This window comes from Brachycentrus maculatus, unplaced genomic scaffold (genome assembly GCF_059751285.1).
Source record: "Brachycentrus maculatus isolate JH-2025_06_01 unplaced genomic scaffold, ASM5975128v1 h1tg000297l, whole genome shotgun sequence".
Classification (NCBI taxonomy): Eukaryota; Metazoa; Arthropoda; class Insecta; order Trichoptera; family Brachycentridae; genus Brachycentrus; species Brachycentrus maculatus.
Genome location: NW_028281048.1, coordinates 837,702 through 864,683, shown reverse-complemented (window position 1 = coordinate 864,683; position 26,982 = coordinate 837,702). Strand labels below are relative to the sequence as shown.

At 31.4% G+C, this 26,982-nt stretch overlaps 1 protein-coding gene across 1 annotated transcript; it reads left to right on the top strand.

The window, feature by feature from the left end:
- The first annotated feature begins 564 nt into the window (after positions 1-564).
- LOC148304936 (ATP-binding cassette subfamily G member 4-like) lies at positions 565-18,227 on the top strand. The gene is made up of 9 exons (XM_088267517.1): positions 565-766; positions 7,838-7,955; positions 8,487-8,676; positions 11,671-11,816; positions 12,212-12,701; positions 13,842-14,010; positions 15,879-15,979; positions 17,421-17,576; positions 17,838-18,227. The coding sequence occupies exons 1-9, from the start codon at positions 565-567 to the stop codon at positions 18,225-18,227; spliced, it is 1,962 nt and encodes a 653-aa protein (XP_088123643.1).
- Positions 18,228-26,982: the final 8,755 nt, after the last annotated feature.

Sequence of the window (26,982 nt, the reverse complement as noted above, 5' to 3'; positions counted from 1 at the left end):
CCGTGCAACATGCTAGCTAACTGTCGTTTGAAACACGTATAGTCAAAGATAATTTACAAATTTTCAAAAATTGTTCGCAGTGACTAGTGGCGATATTAAATTTGAGTGGAAAAATTAAACCAATTATTGTGTAACAAATTAAAATTTAAATATAAGAATCTAATCGAAACGAAAAATTGTGTATTATATTGCAATTGAATTAAAAATTCAATCGATACAAACAATTGTGTAACATATAGCAATTTAAATAAAAATCAAATAAAAACAAACGGTTACGTAACATATTGCAACTAAAATAAAAACAAACAGTTGCGTAACATATTGCAATTTATATAAAAATCAAATCAAAACAAGCAATTGTGAATTATATTGCAATTAAAAAAAAACAAAGGAAACAATTGTGTAACATATTGCAATTTAAATAAAAATCAAATAAAAAAACCAATTGTGTATTATATTGCAATTGAAATAAAAATAAATTCGAAACAATTGTTTTATTGTGTTTTCAATTATATTGCAATTTAGGTAAAGTTCGAATATAGTTTTGAGTTCTTGATCGTTCCGATGGAGGTCAAGGATGTACCACACGATAATAGAAAAGGAACTGAAGGAGATATCGTGGACCCTTTCTTGTACGTCGAGGAAATCCGGTCATCGTTAAAAGCTCTCAATAATATGGCTAAAAGACCATCTGTTGATGTCGAATTCGAGAATTTATCTTATACTGTTCGAAACAGGACTGGAAGAGGTAAGTTGCTATTGAACCGTTGAAAAATTCACTTCAAACTTCAAACCCCTTATGGTGCATAGGACACTGTATCATATAAACGCAGTGTTATCTTGATCGTTAACTCATAAAGGAAAGGTGATCAGAATCCGCTTTAAGTAGCAGCCCAGGGTATTATTGAATAAATGTTGGATTGAAAATATCACTTATTTTTATTTGACCCCCCCTCCCTGGGAATCGAACCCGGGAACTACAGAACGGTAGCCGAGCGTGCTGACCATTACTCTACGGGGCCGGACAAAGAGCAATTGAACCGTTGAAAAATTAGCCTTTTGGAATGCAATACCTTTACAAATATAGTTTTTCAAATATTTGGTATTTTTTTTAATATTATGGCCATTGTTACACCGTTTTACAGACATATGGCTTCATAAGTAGGGTGCATTAAATCAATCCACAATGCGTATAAAATCAAACATAACTACTTTGACAAAGAAAAAATACGTCAGCAATATATGGAACCACCGTTTGTTTGCATTATATACTGAATACAATTAATTCATTTTGCATAAAAGTTGGAGTTTTATTTGTAAAATGACCAATCGTAATCCTACAGTGCTAATCACATAGTCGTATATCCCATTTGTTAAAATCACGCAAGACATTATTTTTCTTAACATATGGAAAAATCCCATGACCCATTTGAAACACATAAAGTTTATGTTATTCTAATGTAACATATTGTTAAAATTATTTATTTTCATTAATTGATTCGGTAGTAATTAATATCCAGTCCATTATTTACTCAAATTTTATTTGAAAAACACCATATTTCTTAAAATCCATTATAACGCGTTTTTCGATGTATTCAATATTATCGATGTTTGATAGTGATACTGAACGCATCAAAACACGTTTCACGATAGATTTTAAGAAATAGTGATATTTACCGAGTAAAATTAAAATATATAAAAAATTTATGGAGTTTTACATACTCGTAAATTATTTGCCTATAGAATCGTATATTTGTTAGGATATTCAGAAAAGAGACTCCTGTTTAGGATTCAAATTTTTTAAACAATTACTTGATCTGCCATCGGCTGAATTTATAAACTTGTGTAACGTTCACTATTCTGGGTATATTTTTGAACATCCATATTACTTAAGTTTTAAAATTGCCTTACAGGGAGATTTTTATTGTTTTTAATCTTTATATCTTCGTTATACCCCACATCAATAATAAAAACACTTTATTTTATTGAAAGCTCAGTGTTATCTTATTTGTTTATTGACGTGTTGCATAGAGAGTAGATTTTTTTTTATTATGTAATCAATAATTCTTAATTTCTTCTCATTTACTTATCTAAACGCCAGCTGGTTAAATTGATTGATTTTATTTGTATATTTTAATACAAAAGTATTTAGTTTTTTCCGTTATTATTTTATTTGACCAGTGACCGGGTTTCGACGTTACAGACATCATCAGACTAGTGGGAAGTGGTTTAAAAAAATAAAATATTATGTACTATTATGAGTGTCAAAAATATTATTCATAATATTTGTACTTTCAAATCATTATATTGGTAAGTTTTTCTTTTTGAATTTATGATAGATATGTACGTTGTAGATTGCTATTTTTTTTTCGTTTTTTAGAAAGACTTTTCTTTAACTTAATTTAAAAACTTGATAACAAACTACTTGAATCGCAATTTATCTGGATATTATTATTGTATTTATGTAAGTAATTATTTTTGTATCTTAGTAAAAATGTGAAAAATAAAGGTGATCCAGTCAAGGATAACATTTATTATTGGTTGTATTTCACGGTATGGGGTGTTTATTTATTTTATTCATATGTTGCATAAGGAAATTCTCCGTGCTTTTTTTATGTACTAGGATTTACAGCATATTTAGTTTATTTGTCTTAAAAATTAAAGAAGATGTGTAAAGTTAATAATGAATAAGGTTGATCCCTAATAATAATGCAAAATTTAGCATTTATTCTTAGTTGTATTACTGTAAAAATACGATATTTTTCGTGTTAGTTTATTTTTTATCTGTGTCGCATCGCAAAGGTGGGGTTCGACTGGCTAGGAATTGCGAACAAGTTCGCCGAATGATTCAATGATTGGTACTTGAGTCTGATAACAAATTGTCAAGGGCGAGCAGTTGATCTGCGTTAGGTACGCCGATACTAAGTAGTCGATTAGTTGCACCAAAACCAGTTGGCGGGCTTAATAATATGGACATAACGAGATGTAGGTAACAGCAATGGGTGATATGTACGTAAGTACTGTGTGATCTAGGTGATACAAACTCGATGCACACTGAGTGTTGCATGTTGCATCATTTATACTGTAATCATTAGGGTATTCTAAGAATTCTCTCTTATGTAAATGAAACCTTAGGGCAAGTTTATGTAAAAAAATATCTTCTTTTGCTTGGTTTAGGGCTTTTTCTAATCTTTTTCCGTCTGTATCATGTCGGGTCCTCCTGATGTCGACTATCACTTGAGAGTAATTGTCCTTGTCTTGGGCAGCTCTAAACAGCGCCTCGACGGTCCTGATCCCCGTCCAATCTCGTATATTCCGGAGCCAGAAGATCTGCCTTCTGCCCACACCTCGTCGACCCTCTATTTTGCCTTTTATGACCAGGTGCAATAGCTCATACATCTCTCATCTCAGCACATGCTCCAGATAAGATACCTTTCGGACCTTGATATCAGTTAGCAACTGTCTTCCTGCTCTTGCCCTTTGGCGCACATTTTCGTTGCTGACCATTTATCGGTCCATGGAATGCGTAGCATTCTATGATGTAGCCACATTTTTAATGCTTCTAGTCGGTTTATAGTGCTGACATATGGTGTAGGCCTTGCGGCCTGTTTTTAGAAAGGATTAGCCACCTGCGATGTCGATTCCCAGCTATCGACCCATCTCTTTGATGGTCTGCCCGGGAGTCGTCTACTTTGGGGTTAGACTGTGACAATGCAATGTGGGGGAGTCTGGACGGTTCCATTCTTCTCACACGCGCATGCTTTTTCGTTACCTTCCCCACCTAACGACATCTTCGATTTCGCATATTTCTCTTATCCTGGTATTCCTTATTCTATCACGTAGACTCTTGCCAGATAAGGTCCTTTGAGTCTTCATTTCTGATACTCCCGATTATCCGTTGATTAGCCCGTTTTTTGTTACAGTCTATGCAATTACTGTTTTATGTATGCATAAATATATTAGTATATATTTTTCGATCTTCATTTAATGAACCAATTTCTTTTATTTGACACATATTTACAATTTCAAAATTTATAATGATCTCACAGGGTTTTGCCGTGCGGAGGGCAAATTAATTTTTTTTAAATGTTATTGTTATTTTATTAGATATTAATCACAAGTTATGCAATTAAAGATGACATGGCCGAATGATACGATCTATTTAAAATCTACCCATTTTCAATATCTAATTTTAAATCGCTCTTTTATACATTGTTTCGTAAACATGTTACACAGCTTTATTGAGTAATATTCAAGGTTCCTTTGACCAACCGCGGTACCTATATCTTTGAATTTGTTTTATGTTTTCCGTGTTTTTTATTTTTAGGTTCTATGTATGTTTTCATATACAGTAGAACCTCTCATAACGAGTAATTTGCATAACGGCAAAAAATGTGAAAAAGTTACTCCCTTAACGAGTGACATTTTGCATATCGACTACAGAGAAAAGGCAAGTCCCTTTTTCACGACATTCACTTGTGAGCCGAGACTTTCGCGCCAGTCAAAACAAAATTCTCTTAACGAGTGTTTTGCTTAGCGAGTAAGATTCTGGAACGAATTATATTCATTATGAGAAGTTCCACTGTAGTGTGTTATTGATAGGCACAAGCGTAGTTGGGTAGACTAACAAATACGAAAAATAAATAAACCATTAAATTCCACTTTTATAAATATTATATTATTACAGATTTTAAAACCCGTACATAATGATATCAGACTCACATGTGAAATATTGTAGATGCAAGGTCATATAGTTATTACAATATATTGAAACAGTAAGCAGGAAAATCTTTTAACGTAAATAAAAATCTCGTGGAATTGGGTTTTTACGAATCGGTAGCCCCAAACAATAAAAAATATCAGGACGTTACCAGAGAATGCAACCAATGAGTTTTCATAATTTATTAATCTAGGTTTTTCATTTTAAATTGGACGTTTTACAAACCAAATTTGTAATATTGTATTTTTTTAAATAGTAATAAAAAATAAAAAATTCATATTAATTATTTATTTTTCCTAAATTAGTTATTACCACATATGTATACAGTGCAACTTGAAGTGAAATATACTAGGTAGCGGACAATATGTCATTTTTATTTTATTTATTTACGGTTCACAAACAATGAAAAACATATTACAATAAACGAAATACAGTGCAAGACAAATAGTTTTGATGTTTTTCATCAATTAGATGGGAACACAACAAGCTTACAGAAACAATAAAGATGCAGGTTAAACACATATATAAAGAATAGAAATTTGGTTGTAAAAAAGGGTAGTAACAATCAAAAATAATAAAGTAAGAAAATATAAATAAAAATTGGAAGTAAAAATTAAAAGTGAAGTCATGAGTTAGAATAATCATGTTATTTTTTAAAGGAATAACCTGCAATCCTCTATCTTAGAGGCTTGTCTGCAGTTAAGAAAATAAGAATATAGAAGCTAGATTTAAAAGATACATCCCAAACACTAATTGATTATACATATTTCTTGAATTCATTTTGCAATTGGCGGGAATCGAACCCGCGACGCAGTTTCCCAGTCGACCGTCTACCCAACTACGCCGCGGCGCTTGCCAATAAGCGCTGATATTCCATGATTTTTTTAAAGGTTTTTATTTTGCAAATTTCGTATTTTATATAATACTGATAAGAGATTAATATATTAATTGGATACTCGCTTTGCAAGGATGATAAATAATTAACAGATTATAATAATGACCCCCAGCTGACCTAAGAGACACGCACCGCACACACGACCTGAAAACACTTTTTATTCATGCATTAAAAAAAATTATATAATATTATTCAATTGAAAAATGTAATATGTAACTCTATTACGTAATTGATCTCTGCAGTAAAAAAAAGTAACAAAAAATACTTATCTGTAATTTTATATTTACCCAGCCGCTAATTTTATAGTACCTACCAGTATAAAATTAATTATTTTATTAGTATATTATTTTAATAACGACTAAAGTGGCTCAGTCTGGTAAAATGGAAAATATATATGGCAAAGAGCATAGAACGCCACACCAATCTCCCAAACAATCCAATCTCATAAGTCTTCGCCAACAATCATCGCTTCTTCCACATTCATGCATCTCCTAATATGGTACATACATACCTCATATGGAGATACAAGTATGTGAAAAACTTATTGCCAAGTTTTTCTCTGTCTTTATCTGATTCTATTATCGACGACATTTGCCTTGTATCTCGTGAATGTGCCAAAAAGAATAAGAGGTCATAATGAATTAGAATTCAAACATCTATCATACAACGTTTTGCCGCACATTCCTCTAAGATTCAAGTATTTCTACCATATATTTATTTATATCTATATAAATATATATATATATATATATATATATATATATATATATATATATATATATATATATATATATATATATATATTAAATATATAGATATATAAATATATATATATATATATATATATATATATATATATATATATATATATATATATATATATATATATATATATATATATATATATATATATATATATAAATATATATATATATATATATATATATATAATATATATATATATATATATATATATATATATATATATATATATATATATATATATATATAATATATATATATATATATATATATATATATATATATATATATATATATATATATATATATATATATATATATATATATATATATATATATATATATATATATATATATATATATATATATATATATATATATATATATATATATATATATATATATATATATATATATATATATATATATATATATATATATATATATATATATATATATATATATACATATATGGACTTTCCCCAAAAGAGAATAACCAACACGGTCGAATAGGAGAAGCGTTTTATTCTAAACACTTAATTCATTCGTCATTTTTTTTAAAGTTATCTTTACTATTTTTACGTATGTAGATTAAATAATATTTACTTTAAGAAGTCTGACACCTACGCATATTTATGTGTATGTTTCACACATGACATACATACACACATACTTCGTTATTGTTTGTATGCTGACATTGTCAGTATAAGGAAAGAAACCATACAAATCGTTGTATGGAAGAGCTGTGATAATTGGTTTCATTTAATTGAATGAACTGGCAAAGTTTTGTATGGGAAAAACAACCCTGACTTAAAATAATATTAAAGATGGATTGATGTAATTTATTAAATATTAAAATCTTTTTATATATTTGTTCAAATATATTTGTATTTTATTAACATATTAATTAAAATCTCAATAATCAACACGAATAATTTTAATATAAAAAAATATTATTGATTAAACTCGGAAACATTTTTACTTACATTCTACTAACAGTATTTAAAAAAACATGCAGAAAATGGATGATTAAAATTTTGTTTTTTTAAATGTTTTTTGCTCATACTTTGTGGCACATTATATAAAATAAATCTAACACCAAAAAAAAACTTTATATTTTCATTAAATTTATTCGGTAGATACTTTATGGTAATATTTATCAAACGTTAACTTAAATCGAAATATTTTTTTATTATATTTACTCGAAATTGTGATCCGGTCACTTATTATCAATATAAATTAATGAGTCAACAAAATCCGTTCGTTCAAAAACTACTCTTTGTGAGAATGTGAAATAACGAACATGTATAGACGTATAACGGTTTTTAATTCTGATCATGTTGCATGATCAGATTATCTTTATTAACCGATCAGGGTTTACACTTGAAAAAAAGAAATCGCAAATTGTCTTGCGCCGATTATAATTGGTCAATTTCCATCCATGTGTCATTATTTTTCAGGAAAGCGTACAATATTGAAAGAAGTTTCAGGATCATTTCGGTCGGGGGAGTTGACCGCAATCATTGGGCCATCAGGATCTGGGAAAAGTTCGCTTATGAATATTCTTGTTGGATGCACGTAAGTCAATATTTTATTTAATAAAATCATCAATTGATTCCGCTCAGCCTTCTTTCATATAAAAAAGAATAAAATAAATGTGGAAAAAACTATGTAGTTGTTATTTTATTATATAAAATGGCATATCACCAAGAAATGTCATTACACAATTTAAATCTACAAAACTCAAGGATGTGAGCTACTATCAGAAATTGAACTTGTCAGGTGAGCTACCTATAAAAATTCCCTCTTTAAAGTTTTTTTTAATATTTTTTATCATCGACCCTTATCATACCATACATAATATTTTTATATTACTAAAAATAAATTAAAACATCGGATTAACCTTTGAGGCAACCGTTTAAGCATTTTGATAAAATTTAGCACAATTTTTTATATTTATTTTCGGAGTTCAATAATAAAATTTACTAGGCAAATTTAATATCCTACGCGAGCCACCGAAAATGCCTCGGCGAGCTACCGTGTGGCGCTCACTGTACTAAATTATTAGGTTTGTTTGTTATTTTTTCTTATTTTGCTTATTTTTTTCAGATCATCAAACGTGACTGGCAACATCCTCGTGAATGGCAGACCACGCGACATGCGACTGTACCACAAACTGTCCAGCTACATCATGCAGGACGACCTCATGCAGCCCTGGCTCACGGTGCAGGAGGCCATGGGGGTGGCCGCGAGCCTCAAGCTGGGATCCGAGCTTGGGAAGCAAGAGAAAGCTCTCGTGGTAAGAAACTACATAATTAATATCAAATATTGGTAAGAAAACACATACCTTATAACTTATATTACAAGAAACATACATACATACGTACATACATACGTAATAACTAATATTGTTAAGAAACTACATACGTAATAACTTATGTTACTAAGAAACTACATACCTTCTATCTTATATCTAATATTGGTATGAAACTGGTATGTACAAAATTTGCATGATAAATATTCGATATTTACACTGCCATTGATTAGTGCTTCAATCAGTAATACTGATATTGATGGTTTGTGATAACTAAAACATGTTTGTAATCGATATTTTCGAGATAACGAGATAAAATTGCGTCTATTGTACATAGTTCCGGATTTTGTTATTCATCCATTGGGTTTTTTAAAACACAATGGTAAATATTACTTACACAACGCGTGGTAGGTACCTCAGATGTTCATATATAGCGACTGACCTGTATTTCTATAACGTGTGCACACTTTATTATTCTATCGCTTTGTAACGTTGTGTAAACGTCGTTTTTTATTGCTCCACTCCCGTCACGTCTAAATCTATAAAATATATCTGTTTCTCTTTCCCTCCACGTTAAATCTTTCTTCTCTCACGTGTAACGAAATGTGCCTAATAAATGTGACGCGTCCTTGAAATTTCACTCTCAATTCTTGTCCGATTATCAAAAGGTCGCCTAAGAAGTTTCATTTCATAAAAAGGTTACTTTTGTGCTGATTATCTTAAAAACCCTACTATTTATAATTGTATTCACTCAATTTATTAAGACTCATGTTCGCTGTTAGATATTTATCGATCAATTTATCTTTTCATTGGTATTGGTACAATTTATTGTTTTCATACTTGATTTTCATTTACCTACATAGTTACTTTGCAAATGATTCATTTGAAGGCTTTTTAATGCGCACTTCTTATTTATGTTCTCCAACGAATGACGTCAGATCAGGTAAGTAAATATTAAAAGTGGATATTGAAGTTGCAGAAAAAAAATATTTGAACAAACAAGATACAATCCTTAGAGAAAATGTGATACAAAACAGGTTTTTTTTATTATTATATATTACTACGCAAAATGAGTTTTTGTAATGTAAATACGAGAAGGTATGATGACGTAAAATTTACATTTTTCTGTTTTCGGATTCCCAGAAATATTCAGCATCTCATTTTATTAGTATCTTTATCGATATATTTTATAAAAGTACATATCGCTCACTCCTTTCAAGAACGTCATAAATCAAAAATCGTCAATTTTGAGTTGTGCATGTTTTCGGAATGCCCAGAAAATGTACTATATCCCAGCAAAAGCGGCATATTTTTAACTTAATATTTACCTGCTACAGGTCAGAAAGTGTTGTTTTTGCATTTTGAAGAAAATGTGTTATTTAAGTATTTTTTTAAATAAACTAAATATTTTTCAAATGGAGAAAATACCTTCAGGTTTTACTCAAAAAGACTGTTGCACAGTAAAAAGTTCAGTAAATGGCTTGATATCTATTTTTAATACACTGTATTATATTTATAAACTTTAAAAACGTTCTCCTGAAAAATCAAGTTTTTTGATTTATGACGTTCTTGAAAGGAATGAGCGATATACAAAATCATGTATAAATGAAATGAAAGACCAGCACATGCTGGTGACAATAGTAGGTATATAACATGTACAAGGAAATTGATTTGATGATAAATATTGGCAAATCTAAGGTTGTGGTTTTTGAAAGAGTAATATTCGTATGGTAGATCTGTTTTTTTTAGATGGGAATTGCATTTTTTATTTATCTTGCTTGTTATATTTAAGGTTTATAGATTATAAAGTGGATTTTTGTTTCTTTTAACTATAACAAAGATATTTGATTTGAATCTGTTTTGTAAGCCAATCAGGAACTTCTCAGCATTTGCTCATTGCTGGGAGAAAACCACGTAACACTCTCTAAGAGAAGCCGGACTGTTGACTGTGGTCAGCAGACCTTCCGTTCCACTAGAAGAGGGTTCGGCATTTTGTGTCCTAGCTTGGTTTATGGTACCTTCGCTATTTTTATCATGTATGATCCCACCTTTCGTGACAGTTCAGTAGATCTGGGTGTAAAATATTAGTGGTTGGAGAAATTTTGATACAGGTAGATATTTTTGTATATTTGGAATGAATGTTTTCTAGGGATGGAAAAATTGATATTGATATTAAAAGGGGAGTAAATGGCGGAAACAGAGTAAATTGTACACTGAAATCAGTTATAGCAAACAAAAACCTTTGAGCGAAATCTATTCTGGCAATACATAGGACAATACACAAGGAGTTCTGGTTCCAACCCTGATGTATGAAAGAAAAGCATGAAATTGGCAAAAGAATGATAAAAGTAGACTGAATGTAGTCGAAAAGCAATTCTTCAGACAAATGTGCGGCAAAACGATATATGATAGATGTTCGGATGGTGAAATAAGAAATTAACATTATGAATAATTTTAAAAAGGTAACTGAATATTTTTTAGAACGAATGAATGAAGAAAAAACGGAATAAAACGAATTTATGAGGCGAATGTTCGAAAAACAATAGGACTAAAGAAAGACCGAGGAAAACTTGAAATTATCAACTACTTCAAATTTATTTATTTATTTAAACTTCATGTACAGAAAATAAATAAGTACACTAGCGGGCTTATTGCTAAACAGCCATACCTTCCAACCAACCAAAAACAGACTAGTGATGTTGGTCAAAACGTTTGATACCATATATACCTAGCTGTTTGCAATCAAAGGGTAGATAGTACTTGAACATTTGAAAACGCATAAATTACAAGTTGATAATGAGGAAGGCAAAGGAAAAAGGGAGTTGAGGGAAGAAGGTAGAGGGAGAAACTAGGGGAGGAGGTTTGATGGACAGTTCGGAATAAAATGATAGATTGTACATAATATTAGTTTCAGACGTTTCTTAAAAAATATTCAATGATAACAATAATGTCTTTTTCATGTTGTATACGTCTTTACAGGTTGAAGAGGTATTGACAACTTTGGGATTAGCCACGTGTAAAAACACGCGAACGGAGCAGTTATCTGGAGGGCAAAAGAAGAGGCTCGCAGTTGCCCTTGAACTCGTCAACAATCCTCCAATCATTTATTTAGACGAACCAACTTCGTGAGTAACCATCATATGTTGTCCATAAACTCACATAATCTCACTTTCCCAAGATGACCGATCAATATGTTATACAGTGATGCCTCGCGTAACGTATTTAACTCGTTCTAGGGGCAATTTCGTTATGTGAAACACGCGTTCCTTTATTGGAACAGTACATGTTATTGTTATCAATTCTTCTCCGTCGTATTCCTCATTACTGAGGGTTGTTACCCTTGTGGAAGCAATGACTCTTCTCCGTAAAATATAGAACGACATAATATTAATAAAATATATGCAAAATTTAGTGTGAAAATTGGCCTTATAATTTATTAAGAGACTATCATACATAATATTTTTCATTTATTTTTTATATTTATTGTATATAATGAAATAATACGCCTTTATTGTTACAGAGGCTTAGACATAGTGTCCATCAAGCAATGCATATCCCTTCTGAAAATCCTAGCAAACTTTGGCAGGACGATTATTTGTACTATACATCAACCATCCGCTTCCGTATTTACGTTGTTCGACAATGTCTACGTCATCGGAAGAGGGAAGTGTGTCTACCAGGGTCCTCCATTACTGTTGGTGCCCTTCATGAGTCAAATCGGATGCCACTGCCCAAAGACCCACAACCCGGCAGATTTCGTGATGGAGACGATACAGACCGACGGGGCTAGTACCAAGCTATTGTCCGCCGCAATCGGAAATGGCAAAAAGACCTTTTATCCCGAGGAGACCCCGATCGTCATCGAACACATCCGGAAGCTGTCGAGGCAGAGAAGCATCGAAGAGGAGATCGCGGTCGTCAAACAGATTGGCACAGGATATCCGACGTCATTCCTTACGCAATTCAGAATCATACTGAAAAGAATGTTGCTGCAAAAATTTCGAAACACGGTGAGTAATTATCGCGTCTGATTATGAACATAATTTTCTGCGCATTTGTAGAGTTAACTATGAACGTAAATAATTAATTTTCTCGTTTAAGTAAATTACTGACATTTTATGGTGTAACTGCAGTTTTTATAGTAAAACAACACGTCTGGTGATGTCGTTACTGACATCATTAGACTGGTGACAAAACCCGATCACTTGTCGATTAAAATAAATGAGGAAAAAATCAATAAAATTAATTATTGATTTATTAAATAAATCATGGTGAACTAGCTATTTATGGCCAAATTAAATCCTGAGAGGGAAACACACACAATTTGTTCATATATCGCTCACTCCTTTCAACAACGTCATATATCAAAAATCGTCAATTTTCAGTTGTGCATGTTTTCAGAATGCCCAAAAAATGTACTACGAGTATATCCCAGCAAAAGCGGCATATTTTTAACTTAACATTTACCCACTTCAGGGCAGACAGTGTTGTTTTTGCATTTTGAAGAAAGGGTATTGTCTAATTATTTTTTTAAATTTACTAAATATTTTTCAAATGGAGAAAAAACATTCAGGTTTTACCTAAAAAGATCTGTTGCATAGTAAAAAGTTCAATAAGTGGCTTGATATTTATTTTTAGTACATCTTATTATATTTATAAGCTTTAAAAACGATCTCCTGCAAAATCCAGTTTTTTGATGTTGAAAGGAGTGAGCGATATATACAAATAGTAATACACAAAACAAGGCATATATTATATATATGCCTTGGCAAGGCATATATTATATATATAACAAGGCATATATTATCAGCATAACCATGATTTTATATAATTTTTCTAACAAATTAAATTTAATAAATTTAAATAGCGTTTCTCAGTAATTTTTACTAGTACATATAAGATACGGTAAGGATTTTAAGTGTTTTTTTTTTAGAAATTTGACTACAAAAATGGGTTCTTGCTGGTATATTTGAATAATATATCAAAGAATTTGATTTGTTGACGACTCTTTCTACCGTACATTTATATGAAAAGTTCTAAATTTGTATGAGAAAATATAATACTTAAAAAGTTCAATTGTTTTTTACACTCCCCTTACTAAAACTTGCTATAATAAGATTTTGAATTGAACAATAATTTGTTAATTCCAGACATCATTATGGATACAGCTGGCCCACCACATGGCTTCTGGAATTTTGCTTGGCGGTATTTTCTTTCAAATTGGTAACGATGGGTCCATTCCCATAGCAAACTTCAAGTACTGCCTCAGCATCATTGTATTCTTCATGTACACCTATGTCATGTTCCCGATACTGTTATGTGAGTATTCTAGTTCAACCCAAATTTACACTCACAGCCACACATACGCACAGACTCTTGGGCTCTTGATTACAAAGAAGGGAAAAATAATACGATCATATTAGTTTATGAACCTGCGTTATACCATCCGTAGGACCCAACGTTGCACTTTCCTTCATAAATAATATAAAAAAGGGAATTTAAAGAAAGACAAAAACCCTTTCGAATGACAAAATAACATAATTCAATGATCTTATCTTCAAATCAAAATGAAAAGGCATAAAAATGTTACGGCAGCCACTTTTTTGTGAGATTTATTATTTTTTATTCATTTAACTTTTACTTAATAACTACTGCTGTTTCTCAAAATCTTTTGTGACATGTGTTTCGACATATTCAAATCATTGAACAGGATTTAATGATGATGTTAAATGCAACGAAACACGCGTTACGGATTTATTATTTACCAGGTAAAGTTAAAAAAAGTTTCACTTTAATTTACATTAAGTATACAAAAAATTTTAAAGTTTTTTTTTTCATTTTCATTTTATGTTATGTATTTGTATTGTCATATATATTTTAGAGGCCTGCATGGTTCACCTCACGGTTTGAAATAAATATGTATAAATACAATATATGGAATATTATCTGTATGACTTATGTATGCAATATGTTTGAAAATATTGTCGTATATGTATATACAGTATTCATTTGTCCGCCTGCGTAGTTTTGTTAGCGGTCAGGCTACCGTGCTGGAAGTCTCGGATTCGTTTCCCAGGGGGGTCAAAATAAATATCAGTGATTTTTCAAGCTCATATTTATTTTATATAACCCTAGACTGGTACCTGACGAGAAAGACTCATCGCCTTTGTTTTTAATGCTTAGCGATCAATATAACATTGGTTATATACGATTCAGTGCCGCATGCACCAATGGGTGGGAATAAGGGTAAGAGAGATAGTATTTATAAATATTATCTTCAACTCTAAATATAGCCTGTTGTCACCAGCGAGCGACAAATCTATACTTTACGGGGGGTCGATAAGATACCAAAATTATCATTTTTAATATCTAGTATAGTATATAGATAACGTAACGTAATTAATCATTCGGATAAAATCAAATGTTCATTATTTTCTTTTTCTAATCATTTACTTCCTGACAATATGGATACTGATCGATAACCCGTCGACTAGTTTCTTCTGAAAAAAAACATGTTATTTCTGAAACACCTGATTGAATTTACGTAGTATTTTGTCTTGAAATATTCATATTGAATAAAGTAATCAACCACGTCAAAATAAAGCCTTAAAACAAGGACCAAAAGTTCTTATACCGATGTATGTATGTATGTATATATATATATATATATATATATATATATATATATATATATATATATATATATATATATATATATATATATATATATATATATATATATATATATATATATATATATATATATATATATATATATATATATATATATATATATATATATATATATATATATATATATATGTATATATATATATATATATATATATATATATATATATATATATATATATACATATATATATATATATATATATATATATATATATATATATATACAAATATACATATGAAGCTATTAATTATTTAATTAATTAATAATAAAAAACATATCCTTGTAATCGAAATAATTCAAAAGTCAATAATATGAATGAGAATTTTTAAATAAAATTTTAATAAAAATTATCTGTAAATTAACATTAATGGTTACAATAATCTTGCCATAAAGTTTTAATTGTTTTTTTTTTCACGATGATTTCAATTTCCTGATAGAATTGATTGTTTATTTCATGTTGGCATTATACTCTTACTAAAAAATCTTTTTTCAGATCCGAACGAGCTCAAAAATTTGCAAAGAGAATACTTCAACCGGTGGTATGGCTTGAATGCATATTATTCTGCACTGACCATCGCTGGGTTGCCGTGCATTGTAAGTTCAAATAAAAAATACGTAAGTAATTAAAAACATCTGGGGTGCGTTTTGGACTTGCAGGCACCGTACTCAACAGTATGAAAGCTTTTTTACATTTTGAATGTATCCTGTTTGGGGTCGGATCTTGCATAATAATAATAAAATATCTATACAAATAATATCTTTCCTCTATCCAACATAAATGACCGTTGTGAATTCATATGTACTGTGTCATGAGATTGATCAATATATATATCGCTCACTCCTTTCAAGAACGTCATAAATCAAAAAACTTGATTTTTCAGGAGAACGTTTTTAAAGTTTAAAAATATAATACAATGTATTAAAAATAAATATCAAGCCTCTTTTTGAACATTTTACTGTGCAACAGTACTTTTTAGGTAAAACCTGAAGGTTTTTTCTCCATTTGATAAATATTTAATATATTTTAAAAAATATTAAACAATACATTTTCTTCAAAATGCAAAAACAACATTTTCTGCCCTGTAGCAGGTAAATATTATGTTAAAAATATGCCTCTTTTGCTGGGATAAAGTACATTTTCTGGGCATTCCAAAAACATGCAAAACTGAAAATTGACGATTTTTGATTTATGACGTTCTTGAAAGGAGTGAGCGATATGTATGAGTAGCATGGTTGTTAATAATGGGTAGAATGATGAGAGTTGCACGTGTGAGAAAAGATATCACTTTATCGGGCTATGACAGGTCAAAACCCTGTAAATACCGAGACTTTCATAATCTTCTCCGTCTTTATTGGCATGTCAAAAATGCTTAATATATTTATTTATTTATTTAAACTTCATGTACAGAGAATAAATAAGTTCATTGGCGGGCTTATTGCTAAACAACAATATCTTTCAACTAACCAAAGATAAAGTAAATAAAAATACATTATTAATTTTAATATATTTATATTTTTGATTATTTTTGATAAAACTATTTTATTTTTTCCAGTACCTACCCTTTATTATAACCTAAAATAAAATGTATATCCACACACAGGCTATGCCTTTGTGGGATATTTTTTGTATTAATATATGTTTTTGTACTGTTAATTATATTATATTGTGAAATGCAAAAAAAATATGAAGTTTTCCCAAAAGTGGGCGATAGAAAATATTGTGTATTAAATTTTAAATTAAACACAGAGTTTACTATGTAAGTTGTATTTTATAGTTAAAAAACACATTATAAATAATAATTTTGTGACAATTATTTCGCATAGTTATGGCATTTTCAAACGACTGTTTTAATAATAATAAATAATAATAGAAAATAAATTAAAATGGAGTTCTACAAATTAAACGCCAAAACTATAAAAAAAAATTGAATGAAAATATCGACTTTGAAAAAAAAGGTGTCGAGTCAAATAAGTTTTGGAATCTATGATGTTACTGTTATTTTTGAATAATTTATGATGTATTGTTATTTTTCAGATAATCCTCGGTGTGGTGTGTGTGACCATGACGTATCTGATGTCTGGCCAACTGCTGGAACTTGACAGATTCGCCATGTTTAGCTTCGCCGGCATCATGACAGGACTGTGCTCCGAAGGATTTGGAATAGCAGTGGCAACACTGTTCAATGCACAGGTGGGCCAAAACTGTAATGCTTCTTATGCTTGTTCCTATACGCATTATGCGTCGTTAACCCTTTCCGGTCCATATATATTTTTTTAAATAATTCCATCAGGTCCACAATAGAATTACAGCATTACAGGGTAAAACAATACATCCAAGTTTTTTTTTTTAATAACACTTGTTTTAAAAATTTATTTTTATTTTGAATGTATCATTGAATTCTCGTCATACTTAGTGTAAAATTAATACATAAAATAAATTATTTCTCTTCAGAACGGTTCGATCGTGGGTCCTGCAATTATAGCTCCTTCTCTCGCTCTCTCTGTATATGGGGCAGGATTCGGTCCTTACATAGAGACAATCATGGTGATCCTCATGCGTCTGTCCTATCTCCGATATGGGCTGGTCGGCCTGGCCACTTCTTTATACAACGAGCGGGGCGCCCTGGACTGCCAGCAGTTCTACTGCCACTACAGGGACCCCAAGGTGCTCATGAGGGACCTGGGGATGAAAGACGCAAGCTACACCATGGAAATGGTCGGGCTTCTGGGCTTCACGGTCTTCTACAGGGTCGTGGCGTACTTCTTCCTCAAGAGTCGTCTGCAGGCCGAGTTCTCCAATAAAATCATGGAAAACGTTTCAAAATTACTACGAAGGAAGTAACGAAATGCTGAGATTAAAGTGAATGGTGTTCTGAAATCAATCAATCGATCAATCAGAACCTAAAATTTGGCGGTGTCAAAAGTCTGCGTCATCGGAGGGCATGTATGACTAGATGTATGGATGTGAAGGAGGCGAGGAGTGCATGTCAGGACAGAAGAGTGTGGCGTTCTATCCTCTAAGCTTACGGCGTAATGGTAGAAGAAGAAGAAGAAGAAGTGTTCTGAAAGCAGTTTTGGCTGGTAAAAACCTTTAAGCGAAAGCTAAACTGGTAGTACACAACGTACTACCTGGTTTCAATACAAATTAAGTATTTACACATCCTGGTTTCAATACAAATTAAGTATTTAATATGAATGTGAAGCGTGGAGTTGGCGAAATAAGGATGAATGTACTGAACGCAGTTGAAATGCGATCTCTTTATGGATCTAATGTATGGAAGCGAAGCATGGAGTTGGCAAAAGACTAAAGATTAAAGTAGACTAAATGCAGTCAAAATGCCGTCCCTCAGACGAATGTGCGTCAAAAATATGTATGATAGATGTTCGATAGTGATATGAGGAAATAATGTAAGGCTGAGATCATCACTATCGACAAGAAAGAAAAGTGTGCTGATATGGTTTAGGTATGAGAAATGAGTGTAGAAAGAACGGCAATTTTTTTAAAGGCAAATGTAGTTGGAATTAGAAGCAGAGGACAACCGAAAAAAACTTGGTGTGACGAGCGTCAATGTGAAACGAAATGCAAAGATACCGATATTTTCATACATTATTCATACATATTTTATATATTATTCGTTTTTAATCATAAGATTTTATCGTTGTAATATTGTTACTTACTCCTTCAAATTAACGTTTTTTAAACATATATAAAACTTTAAAATAAATAGAAGGAAAAATTTCTTTTTCTTATTCATAAAATAATTGTTTTTACGTGATTTCAAAATAAAACGAATCAATAAACCAAATTTCTTGATCTTCTTTGAAAACAGTTTAGAATTTGACAATGAAATAATTTTTTACGTTTTAAGTTTTTAAAAATAAATTAGTTTTAAGATAAAAGCTTACTGTTTCTTACTGTTTTTTCTGTTTGTCGCTATATGCGATTTTTCTAATGTTTTGTGTGATGAATTTCTTAAATTATAGTATTAATTTTATTAGTTGCTAGGTGCCAATATTGTATTGTATCATAATTTCAGAACGAAATCTACATGACCAAAAAAAATATCGCTAACAACTGATTCCAAAGACTTAAAAAAATATGTAGTGTGTAAATATGTATTTATTCTAAGCTTTGACGTCTTCTTTGTTATAAATTAACATTTTTATAAATATAATTTGACGTGACGTTTATTTTTATCCAAATACTTGTAGGTATGTTTTGTGAATCTGTTTTAAGTTGTGAATCTGTGTAAGTTCGACGAAAAGTGTAGATATTATGAGTAAAAAAAGAGATAAAGCGTTTTCTCATCCCTTTGTATTCTACCCTTATTCATTTTAAACGTTTTTTATTTTTTTAAGAGAAATATTTGTGTTTTTATTATTTACACAAATATTTGAAATTCATACTATTTCTGTGAGCCTAAGCGGCTCATTAATAGAAATAGGTATCAAATTGTGGTAAAGTGGGTTCGAACCGAGAAACTCTGACTTAAGAGTCCGTGACACTAACCACGGGACCACAACCTGACAATATCATAATTTCTTCTTGTAAATTACCACATATTACTAGCATCCCAAAAGTAGATACAATCAAACTAATTTGGATCATGTTTTGTACTGACATTTCTTATTTGTTCTGCATTTTATTTAATAAAACAACAACAATATAGTTTTTTGTTCACTTTTATTTTATTTGACTAGTGATAGGGTTTTGTCGTTACAAACATTATCAGGCTGTTGATGTTGGTAAAGACGAAAACCAGTAAAAAATAAATAATAGTGGAAAAATTATAATGTTGTTGTTTATACGAAACCTAACAAGTTGTGCTTTCCAAGGAATGATATTGGAAATAAGGAAATTTTCATTTGTTCAAAAAATATTATTTTGGCTATGCTACGATATACAACATTATCTATCCAAATACTTTCAGCAATCTCAGATGAAAAAAGATAGTCGACTTTATCAAAATGTCAATGATACCTTTGTTTAAAACCAAAAATACTGAAATTGACGAAACACTGACGACCTGTGGACCATTGAGGACCACGGATGCCTTTCTGAGCTGTTTTTAGCTATGTTAAGAATTTATCTTTAATCGTATAATAGACCCATGACATAAAAATATTACCCAGTTAAGATTATTAAATGTACCTAATCTAAGAATCTTATGAAAAATGCACCTTCAGAGTTCTATGAAATTATTATAATTACATAATTATTTATTGTTAATTTAACATCGCATCGGATAAATTTTCCAATTTTTGTGTATTTCGCATAATCATAAGGCTCACTCCTTTCAAGAACGTCATAAATAAAAAAACTTGATTTTTCAGGAGAACGTTTTTAAAGTTTAAAAATATAATACAATGTTTTAAAAATAAATATCAAGCCACTTACTGAACTTTTTACGGTGCAATAGATCTTTTAAGGTAAAACCTGAAGGTTTTTTCTCCATTTGAAAAATATTTAGTATATTTAAAAAAAATGTTAAACAATACATTTTCTTCAAAATGCAAAAACAACATTTTCTGCCCTGTAGTGGGTAAATATTAAGTTTAAAATATGCCTCTTTTACTGGGATATAGTACATTTTTTGGTCATTCCGAAAACATGCACAGCTGAAAATTAACGATTTTTGATTTATGACGTTCTTGAAAGGAGTGAGTGAAATGTTACACAAGTTCTGCGAGTAAGTACATTTTATATAACATTTTCGTTGTTTTATAATTACACAAAGTTATAGATAAATTATTGTAATTATATTAATGTAAACATTATATATAGTTCATGTTACATTTTCTTTTAATACACTGAGTAAAAACAACGACAAAAATTTTCATTAAATAGATGACTTCATGTCATCTTACTCTTCATAGATTTTAAAAATACAAAACCATTTGTTACATTTTCACCCTTAATGTTTTTTTTTCATCAAAAGTAAGAAAATTATTTTCTCTCTTTATGTGTACGCATCATGATTTTTGCATTCCTCGCAGCCCCATAATTGAATAATTCGGCATCATTTTGTGTTCTGGTCACATCGTAGTATTATATTAACACAAGTTGGTCACCATTGTGTCGAGTAATATCCATTGTTGGAGTTGTGATAAAGTGAACGACGTCTGATCTTCTTCAGCATCTTTGAATGGAGCCAAATTGCGACGTTACTCGCCTCAATTCTCAAACGAAGTTACGCCGAACCCATACTTACTTATACGGGGATACTTTATTATTATTTACCTTGCTTATTATATACAAGGTTTATAGATCATTGAGTTGTATTTTGTTTCTTCTAGCTAAAAAAACATGTGTTATATTAATCTGTCCAGGGAATAGGGGAAGGATAAACTAGTGACGGCCAATCAGGAGCCTCTCAGCATTTGCTCATAGCTGGGAGGAAACCAAGTAAAACTCCCCAGGAGAAACTGAACTGTTGACTGTCGTAAACAGGCCTTCCGTTCCATTAGAAGAGGGTTCTGCATTTTGTATCCTAGCTTGGCTTAAGGTACCAATGTCCTTAATTATTTTTATCATACGCGGGGGTACCAACCCTTAATTTTTGTCTTGATTTTAATCAAGGGTTACAACTTCTTTTAAAAATAATCAGTCGTATAAGCCGATTTATTTTATATATTTTAAAATTCTGATATTCTCGATTACTGAAGAGAGTAACACGTAAAGCTGTGTGCTGACTTAGAAGTGTGATGCCGGAGATTGATGATATGCATTATCCAAACCACAAAAAGCACAAAAATCTCCATCTTGTAGAAACTTTAAAAAATTGAAAGACTCTGTACGCATACAACATTAATAAGGGCTACTTTGGGTTAATGAATGAAAATTGGCAAGAGGACGGCTTTCTACAATATGGAAAGATCAAATTAAGGACTAGAATGAAACTATCAGTAATCGAATGATGCTCAACGGCATTAAAAAAAATGCTACAGTGAGTTGCTGAGTGCAAATTATCAAGTGGACAGTTTTCTACAGTATGCAAAGATCAAATGAAGGAGTTAACGGGCTTATCTTTAAACTTGCCTTTGATTGTCCCCAGGACTGAGAGAAAGGGAGATGAATCGTGAACCAAATCTAGATGTGTGGTAGGTACTGACTAGACATGGAAGAAAATCATATTTTTTTTTTATACAAAAGGTTCTGCCACAATATTAAGTTTAGAACCACTGGACCCACGCAAGATTGATATTGAAAGCAAAGCAAAGATGGTGAATGAATCGACAGAAAAAATAGTAACCGCCAAGCTGTGTCATTATTAAAATGTCGTAAGAACCGATGTCATCATTCGCTCCATATGCCGTTATTGAATTGGATTACCTTACAGGTTAAGCTGTATTGGGTCTATAGCGTTTGGCAGTTACGTCAATAATTCCTTTTATTTCTCATATATGTACGTATGTACGCTAAATAAGAGCCAAGGTTTTGCTTGCTTGTAAGGGCTTTGATCCCAGTGTCATCGAACCTATTGATGTGAAAAATGACAACTGACAATATAATAATATCGATGGCAGTGCCTTGTGCACCATTTTAAAGCGGATAGGGGTCAAGAAGATATACCAGTCTCATGATCTCGATAACTACGAGACCCGGTCACTGGCCAAATAAAATAAATGTGGAATAAAACTATATAAAATATTCTGTATTACAGATACCTATGGTCATTATTGTAGCCCTTATCTGAACCCAATGGTACATAGGGCACTGCATTGTATTGACGGATCATTATCTTGATCGTTATGTACTTATACGAAGGCACGGTGATCACTCCTGCGTTTCAGGGATCAGTCCAGGGTAATATTAAATAAATACCAGAGTGTAAAATCACAGATATTTTATTTTGACCCCTCTCTGGGAATCAAACCTGGGCTATTCAGATCGTTAGCTAAACATGCTTAAATGCTACATATGGTACATACAGGTGTCCCATAATCTGACGTATTCCTTTAAAGGTGGTAGACTCACCAAAAAATGAAAATATGACCTCAGTAAAAGTGCCTTAGTTTTTCAGACATTTCCACTTTTATGAATTTTCCGAACATCTCCGCAGATCAGTTTTTTAAGCATATTTTTTTGTTGTTTTTTTTTTTGAAATGTCAAAGGTTCAATGTTACACGGGGTCGTAATTTTTTCATTAGTATTGCGATAATAGTGGAATGCAAGTGAAACAATTAAGTGCAAACGTATTTTAACTGACGTCACCTGATCCCATCGAACGACCCACTCAAACCGAAGATTACAACAGTTGTAGAGGTGCTCAACAAAAAGTTATATTTGAAATATTGCACAAAAAATCATTTAAATGCAAATCTATTCTACAACATATGGAGAATAAATAAATTATCTGGTCGAATTATGAGCTTAAATAATAAAACTGAAAATGATTGGCGTTTTTCATGTGTGTGATTATAATCCAGGATTCGGACCTCACATACTAATAGAAGAGTTTCTGCTAAAAAAAGCTTATTTTCATCTCACCAACAGAATTCGGCTGTCCAAAGTCAAAACACAGTAAGGGACATATTTTTGTAGTACGTTTTTTTTGCATTTTTGGACTAAGTAGATGCTACTTAGTCCAAAAATGCAAAAAAATGTACCATAAAAAAATGTCCCTTACTGTGTTTTAAGTTTGGACAGCCGAGATGTCTTTAGTGAAGTTCTAGTGATTCAAGAACAATGTTTCAAAATTGGTTCATATATATAGAACTTTCAAGAATTTGAGTAGTGTGGTTGTCAATAATGGGTAGAATTGGTGAATGTTACACGTGTGTAAAGTGATCACTTAAACCAGCCTATGACGGTCGTCAGCCAGACTTCAATATTCTTCTTCATCTTTGATGAGATGTCAAAAAAATAATATGACAAATCTATTCTGTTTACTGTATTCTATCGAAATCTCAATTAAAGTTGAAATAAAACGTGACCAATGCTGTGTTAAACCAATATGAAATCATCAAATCGCACCTAAATGTAACAATTTTACAAGCTAGATTACTTAAAATCATTTACAATTGAAATATTACGTTTTGGTGAGGACTTCCACAGTTACATATCGTCATATCTGCAGCAAAATAATCAAAAGTGCAACATATCACCATGAACTTGGTGAAACGATAATGGATAAATATCACGATGTGTGATTATTGTCTAAAAAATGAATATGAAAAATCAGCATTTGATAATTGAACTGATATGTTAGTATTTAATTACGTTAAATGTTACCTGAGTTTAAAGAAAATTAAGTTGCGGGCTGTCGAATGTCCCGCCTGAATTTTAGTATTACCGATAAGTATTATGACATAAGCATCCATTTATTATTGGATCATGCAAGTCATCCAATCAACGCGCGTGCCGACACATCTTATTTTTAGACGTGATTTTGTGAAAATATTACTTATTTGTATTTCGGAAGGCATTCAGACGAGAGGACAAAAGCCACCATTACTCTTCTTGGTGTCTTCGCACACCATCACTCAGTTGAGTGGTCATCAATAACATTATTATTTCTACATACATACACTCTCACATTCTTCAATTCCACAGCATATCTTACATTTGTACTTGCTACTTACAATGATGATCGAACTCGAATAGCAAACGTGTAAAGTCCAGGGATACTAGCTTATACAAAGAATTACTCTTGGACCAAAGTCACATAAAGTCGAGAACAAATAATGGCAAAAAATTGTAGTATGTAGATACTTGCAGAAATAATAATTCATCGTGATTTTCTGTACCTGCTCGCAATTGCGCGTCAACTGAGACTTAGGAAGGCGTTCAAAAAATCATTATGGGTACCTACGTAAGATTTTTCTTTTTAAGGCCCAATATACGATAATTTTCTTTAAACCCTGGTAACATTTGACGTAATTTTCTCAAAACATTGTTTTTATATTGAAAAGATGAGATTTTCTTCGAAATAAATATATGGTTTTGAAAAGAAAATAGTAATTGAAAGGTAAGAAGTAAAAAAAATCAATACACTCGTATACTCTAAAAAACAATTGAGCGTGACCTAACGTCTCGTCTGCGGTGCCAGACGCTAACTGAATTCTATTAATGCGAGTAAGGTCTTAAGAAATTCAACGTTTTTGCATTTATAACATAATGGGGTGTGTCCAAATCCGTGTTCACAAGTCTGGGTTTCTCTTATTTAGGAACTAACCTAACCACATGATTTTTGTGTATTTACATTTTATATATAATATACTCGTATATTTTTATAAATTTGTTTTAAATATGAAAGTGATTTGGATGAGTTTTTTTTGTAGAGTTTTCAGTTTGCAAATTCCATTTTAAGTTTTGTAAATTTATTTTTTAAATAGATTGGCTTTAGAGACAAAATAAAAAGTTCACGGATTCGTGGAAGCCTGGGTGTAATGGACGTCAATAGTAAGGTAGAGGAAAGGTAATTAAGATGGTATTGGCACATAGGACACAGAGAACCTGATCATATTGTGAACCAGGCAATCGCCATGGATCTTCCTCGAAAGATGTCTTGAGGGTGACTAAATAATTCATGGTTACTGCATAAAGAAAATATGATTAAGAAGGATCTGAGAATGAGGAGAGCTGACCTCAACAGTTTACAAAGACGATAAGTTGGGATGGAGCTAGGGAGAAAAAGAAGATGTTATAAATAGATGATCAACGTTTAAAAACGATTCGTTCGGCAGAATTATTGTTGAATAAAATCAAGATTCCATTTGAAACTGGTTTGTGAGAATCTTCACACGTTACTATTACATACTTGCGGGTTTGTTTACTTTCCTCTTTCTATGACGCACTTCGTTTCCTACTTATCGACACATCAGTGATGTTATCCACTTACCGTGGTTATAATTTCATCCATTGATGGGCGTATTCATAAACCCTGTTAAAAATTGGCATTGGAACGAAAAGCCGACACAAAAAAAAAAGATTTTACCGATACTCGTCTACTGTCCGTATCTTATCAATGATAAAATCTCGTCGAGTTAGGGCGCTTGTGCACTACACGGAATTTTCTGTCCGGCAGTCCGGTTAGCATGATAAAACGGATTATTGACTTGGATTGGGTTGTGCTATTGGCCGTCTTTCTTCGGATCGGTGTGCTTGATCGGTGCGTGATCACGGTGCGCGTAAATTCGATCACGCTAAACTGTCGTAGTCGCTTTTAAAAACCGGACTACCGGACGACAAAATTCCTTGTAGTGCACAAGCGCTCTTACAATAAAATACTATATTTATATTATTTTCTTGTTAATCATCTCGTATATTACGCAACCCGATTCGAGACCAAACGATTTTTTACGAAAATAAATAAAAATTTGAAATATGTCCACAAACAAAAATTAGAATCCTAAAATATGAAAATTATAAGAAGTGGCATTAAAAAACTGATCTAGGGGGTAGATTTTCGGAAAATTCATAAAAGTGGAAATATCTCGAAAACTAAGGCACTTTTACTGAGGTCATATTTTCATTTTTGGTGAGTCATGAGCTGGCCTAATACCCCTTAAAAGAAATACGACGGATTATGGGACACCCTGTTTGTTTAAAAATTATTGTTAACTTTTTTCACTGAATTGATCTAAACAAATTA

Excerpts from the sequence above, each read along its gene's own strand:
- LOC148304936 (XM_088267517.1), top strand. The coding sequence starts at position 565 with ATGGAGGTCAAGGATGTACCACACGATAATAGAAAAGGAACTGAAGGA. Across the intron at positions 7,956-8,486 it reads AATATTCTTGTTGGATGCAC|ATCATCAAACGTGACTGGCA; the intron begins GTAAGTCAATAT and ends TATTTTTTTCAG. Across the intron at positions 15,980-17,420 it reads TCGCTGGGTTGCCGTGCATT|ATAATCCTCGGTGTGGTGTG; the intron begins GTAAGTTCAAAT and ends GTTATTTTTCAG.